This window comes from Tachypleus tridentatus, chromosome 9 (genome assembly GCF_004210375.1).
Source record: "Tachypleus tridentatus isolate NWPU-2018 chromosome 9, ASM421037v1, whole genome shotgun sequence".
In the NCBI taxonomy this organism is placed as follows: Eukaryota; Metazoa; Arthropoda; class Merostomata; order Xiphosura; family Limulidae; genus Tachypleus; species Tachypleus tridentatus.
In genome coordinates, this window is record NC_134833.1 from 45,084,880 (window position 1) to 45,090,879 (window position 6,000).

The 6,000-nt window shown below is 30.7% G+C and overlaps 1 protein-coding gene and 1 long non-coding RNA gene across 2 annotated transcripts in view; both read left to right on the plus strand.

Moving 5' to 3' along the window:
• LOC143225174 (alpha-mannosidase 2C1-like) overlaps positions 1 to 1,836 on the plus strand; it is a 146,280-nt gene extending 144,444 nt beyond the window's left edge. Inside the window, 1 exon segment of the mRNA XM_076454133.1 lies at positions 19 to 1,836. Within this exon segment, the coding sequence (XP_076310248.1) occupies positions 19 to 285 (267 nt within the window). The 3' untranslated portion in view covers positions 286 to 1,836.
• LOC143225175 (uncharacterized) lies at positions 1,728 to 5,758 on the plus strand. The gene is made up of 2 exons (XR_013013664.1): positions 1,728 to 1,960; positions 5,566 to 5,758. It is a non-coding gene; the product is annotated as an uncharacterized LOC143225175 (long non-coding RNA).
• Positions 5,759 to 6,000: the final 242 nt, after the last annotated feature.

Sequence of the window (6,000 nt, forward strand, 5' to 3'; positions counted from 1 at the left end):
TTTTTGTTTTTATGTTAGGTGGAAAAAGAAGCAGTTATCATTGAAACACTAAAAATGTCTGAGAATCATGAAAACTGTTTGGTTATCAGACTGTACGAATCATATGGAAGTCATGTTACAACATCTGTCCATAGTCAGTTGCAGGTTGTGAAGGCAGTCTTGTGTGATGGCTTAGAAAATCCATTATCCAAAAATGGCATTCAGTGGAGTAATGGAAAAATTATTTTAACTTTTAAACCATTTCAGATTATTTCACTTCTCCTGTTTTTAAAAAGTAACATATAATCAACATTGATCTCATAATCAGTTATTTTACATGTATTCAAATTTGTTGAAAGGATACTTTCCAATAGTTTATTTCTCTTGCCTGAATACATAGTTTATTTTTATATCTGATATTATCTTCATATCACAAACCTTTGATCATATAATTTTGCAATGAAGTCTATTTGAGTAAACAAGCTAAATAATTTTCATTTTATTTTCATGCAACTTGGCACAAGTTTACTAGAAAATACTTCACACTTAATCACATTTTCTCTCTTAAAATCAGGAAATTAACTGTGTCTGTTAAACATCATATTGATGGTTTATATTGAGATTAAAACAAAAAAAACATTTACAGTACGTTATAAAATGAGCCCCATGATTAAAACTTGTGAAAGTTAATTTTACTTGAACGTAATCATGAATTTTGATAAATGTAATAGAACACTAGAATTACAGCTGCACATTTATTATTTAGCACAAAAAGTACTTTAATCAGGATCTGTGGTATCATCAGTACCACTAAAATTTTTATGAATTTAATATTTTGAAGTGTTGAATTTGATGAAAACAGAAGTTAACAGTACAGTTTTTTATTTTATTGTTGTTGTTTTTAAAGTATATAAAAAGAAGTAAATTTCCAAAAAGCATAAGTGTCACAAATCGATGTTTTCATGATGCAATGAAGTTTAATTCCACTTCTTTGCTGTCATAAAGTAACTTGATTTTAATTTCATGAATCATTTAAAGATGTCTAATAGCAGTCACTTAACTGTATGAAATGTTTAATGTTTCATCTGCTAAATTTTGTGTAATAATCTTTTTGCTATGAAGTCTGAAATTTGCAATTACATTCCATCCATCTTTAATCATGCAAGATGTAAAGAGGCCCCTGAATTATGAAATGGTTTTATTGTAATGTTTTACCAACCAAATTGTAATAGCAATATGTTATTCAAAGGTTATTTATGCTTTTTATTACAACATTTGCAAAGTAATTTCCTAACTATGATTCATATTTACATTTGAGGTTAAAAACCAGAAGAAAATATATTTGTTTTATGGACTAAGAAGCTTTTCCAGTGCTTTATTAAATGTAGATGTATAGTGCTAAAGCTGTAATTGTAAATGTGTTTTGAAGATTAAAATACGAAACCAGTCGTCTGTTTTCAGAATTTATTCTGAATCATTCATGTATTCATTCAAACCTCTTTTTACTAACAATCTAATAAATCTAGCAAAAAAGGCATTTATTGCTACATAAAGGAAACTTACAACTGGACACTAACATCAAAATAAGGTAAAAAAATCTTATTATGTAATATGACATAATAAAGAGGTTTCACTGGTTTTATTTTGGTAGGCAGTATAATTATTAAGTTTTTTAGTCTGTAGTTAAAATATATTTTTGTAATAGCATCATTGAATTATTTCAATTGTTGATTGATTATATATGAGTATCAAATAAAGTGCTGAAAATCTTTATAAATATGAAATATTAACTATGAAGGATTTGGAATTGGGTGTTTAAGTGGCTTGCAAATAATAAATGTCAATAAAGTTGTGAAATTGCTTTTATAATTTTACAAACCCATGGGTGAAAGCAAAGACATTCTACATTTTTCATATCCAGTGCATATGAAGCCTTACACCCAGTACCTGGGTTCATCAAACTTTCTGGGATACATCAGAGGTAGGTGCTATATATATATTATCAGTTTTTCTGAACAACAAAACTTTTAAGGTGTGAACCAGATTAAGTAAGTGAGTTGTAATTTTACTGACATGATCAGTGAATCTGCTGAAATCCAAACTACATTCTAACTGCTTTTCAGTTGAAAGGGTTCTCAGATCTTTCAATCAGTCTTGGGCAATGCTGATGCACAGATAATTTTTTTTATCAGTTTCAGCTCACTTAAAGATTGCCATCCTTCTGCATCTGTGACTCGAATTGTGCAGAAAGTGCAAAGGGCTGCAGAGACATTTGGGAAAAGTGGATGTAGTTTTGATTTTTCAGTTTGTTTAGAAGATCTAATAGATTTAATGCAGTACCACCGAAGTTAGCTTTGTTGATGGTTTTCAGATGTTTCATTTCTTCCACTTAAGTCTTCTGACACATCAGATCTATACTTGGCAACAAACTTCTTAGTTTTTAAATGTAGAACTTTATCTGATATATCTACACTTTGTCATAAAAATATAAAAGTATGATTAATATTCATTGTTGCTGCTCTGTATCTTGTAGTGAACCCAGCAGTGATAGAATCTGTGATCTCGTGTTTTTTTTCTCCACAAGTTCATTTTCTTTACAGTTAGACAAGAAATCATCTTTATTTTCATCATGAAAATACTTGGGAGCTGTTTTCCATTTTGCTAAGAGTTGTGCAGAAGCTTTATATTATTTGGAACAAACTTAGCTTGTTCAATCATTGTTTTTAAATCAGCCCACAGACTTTCAATGTTGCTCACTTCAATATTGATGATAGTTTTATATGCCTACAATACATGATTGAGTTGGTCAATGATCAGAAGTACTTTTAACCAAATTCCAGCCATCAAGATACAAGTATATAACTGCACATAGTCAACTATACATTTATCTTCAGTTCTTGTTTAAAATATAAGATTGAGTTAAAGAATTCCTGGTAGTGTATCTAGCATCCTAGGAAGAGGAGCTGTAAAAGGCCTGACACTATTCATTCTGTCTGTTCAGCATGTTCCCAAAACTCTTTATATAGAGCAATCTATATTCTCAAAAAACATGCTCTATGGCTGTAAGCTATGACTAAATATATTGTGAAGAACTATTTTAAAGAATATCTAAGCCTTTGTGTAACTTTCTGCTGTTTCTGCTCTACAAAAATTGAAATTATGAAAAGCACATGTTTAGAATTTATCCAGGGGATTAACTTTCAGTTATAGAGTTTGAGGACCATTATATTTACCAGCCATGTTGAATTCATACTGTTATCCATGGGTTTTGTAATCAATAAATTTTAGAAATTTTTCTTGAATGACAACAGAAGAAGATTCAGGTTGCATGGATACATACCTCAGAATAAAAGTTGTTTGTTGTTGATCAAATGAATTAGATGTTGCATCTACTATGATATCAAAGTATTTTGCTGTATGTCTTTCCTTTTAAAATAATGTCACATGCATGCTGAGTACATGTTGCTATGAATTCATTGTGGAATGTACCTGACAAGTAGTGGACTTGAAGATAGTAATCTGTTTACTTAGATTCTGCAGCTCTCTCATCATGCTCCATTAGAACTAGATGGTAATGTCTGAGCAGCTCAATTATTCCTGATTTATTACCATTATCAAATAAACCAATCCTTTGTGATGATCTAAACCTCATTTCTCCCAAGAACAGGACAACATCTAAAATTCTCTTTAGTACATCCTTCTATTTGGTTGCTGTTGAAAGGATATTCTATTCTAGCTACAAATCAACACAGGAGTTTGCTCCAAAATGTTTCTCAAGCTCGTATAACTTAGTATAGCACTTCTTAAAATGAACATTTCTCTTATGCTCTTGAATCCTATCACAATTTTTTTCCAGCCGATTGTTAGCAGCCAACCTTTTGAATTGTAATTGTAGAGCATGATGCAACTGGAGTCTTGCCGAAAATCGACATGAAAAACATTACAAAACTTGCCTAATATTACTCTAAATTAGCCACTCACCATTTTACAGTAAAGACTTCAGAAAAAAACTTTGAAAAAGAACATCTTTAAGGTGTTGTGTAGGTCAAGCTCTAATAGCTAACTAAAGATTTTCAGCTGATACACTTTCTTTAATTATTGTACCAACATCAAAACTACTGTGCTGTTGTGACTTATGAACATTTTTGAAAGTGTTCTTATACTAGTGACTACCTTTGGCTGTAGATAATCACTTTGCTTTTTCATAACAGGATATGCTGTGATCTTGTCTTTATGTTTCATATTCTTATCATTTGATACTTCATCATGCTGAGTTGACTTATTCTTGGCAACAACACTTAACTCATGGTAATTACTGAAAATCAGACCATGAAGCTCCCAGACTTATACCACTAGAAACTAGGTTTCAATACCTTTAATGGGCAGTGCACAGATATCCCCTTATGTCACTTTGTGCTTAATAACAAACAACAACATCAGAACCAGAATGGCAAGATTTTGGCTGACCCCCTCCCTTTCTTTTCGTAACTAACAACAAAAAGTGTTTGTCTTCCACTGCTTTTGAAGTATTCTTTCTGCCGTTTTGTGCACCAGGTTTATGCCTATATTGCTGAGACATTATTCCATTCAAAAAGGGAGTTTAAGCTGAAAAAAAAGAAAAACTTGATATCTTAAAGTCATCAATATTTATTTAAGCAGCAAACTGAATTCTAAGAATTTTTATATATCTGGAAATGCTATTCATAAACTTTGAAAGTGAACGTTAGTAATAAATAAAACTAATGGTTAAGCATTTTCACTATTGTGGTAATGTAAAATAATGGAATTAGTTAACAATTATAATAATACAGTGTAGGTATGAATATATGTGTATCTTTTTATGTGTATTGTTTCATATATAATATATCATACTATCTTGGCTTTCTTAACAAGAATTTTGGAAACTTCTCAATGAAGATGAAGTATAATTTATGTGCAGCTCAATCAGTTTATGCTGTCCACGTGACAGTCTGCTTGATATTAATGTCATGATATCTAAAAACGTGTTTAAGATAGATAGTTATTTATGTGACCATAAATTTATACTCCTTGAAAGACAGTTTAGAATTCTCTCAAGAAATTCAACAATGATATATGCATTGTGATTGTGAGAGCTACGATATTGAGGTTTTGTATACCACTATACCACTGGAAAGGATAATACAAGTGAGTGGAATGAGTTTAAATTCAACTTCATTGCAATGTCTATACTGATGTCTGTTTCATTTAAACTGGTGAAGTTTAGCACCAAAGTTTCATACTTGTTAAAATCTGCTTTATAATGAGGTTGATGAAATCACAATGTCCTCAAGACTTGTGCCATTCTCAATGAACTTGTTTCTGTGTCATTTTGAAAAATAGTAGCTGGAAAATTGTCTTTAATATGCCATTCTCTTGGATAGTATAAAGGTTCTATAAGCATTTTAACCCACTTTTAGATAGTATGAACAATCTATACACATTTAGCCCACTTTCTTGGATAAACATTCAATAGGCATATCAGCTAGCATTGTATAATATGAATTATCTACTGACTTCTGTTCTACTTGAATAGTGTAACAGTTTTAGAGACACTTTTTCTTATAGTGAAACAGCAGAAGAATATTAGACAGAATAATTACTTTGCAGTCCATGCAGACTATGAAGATTAAAAAAAAGAAAGAAGCATCGAGCATTAATGAAGAACCATTTGTTGTTAGATATTCACAAGAAAATGCAATAGAAGTTTATATGTGGAAGCAATTTCATTGATATGTGGCTTAAATTTATAAATTAGATATTTTTTTTCATTCCTAGCTTTTGTTACAATCTTGAATGAACTTTGGTGTATACCAATGTCGTAATTGTACAACGTGTGAATTACCATACATGATTGAAATCTTATATCTCCAGTTTACTTGTACTTGTTTGAAGCCATCTTATGGTTAACACTGATTATATCTACGACAACTATATAATCGAGCACTACTTTCAATAACTTTTATGGCAGAATTTTTGCCGTCAGATTGGAGTTTTTATTAT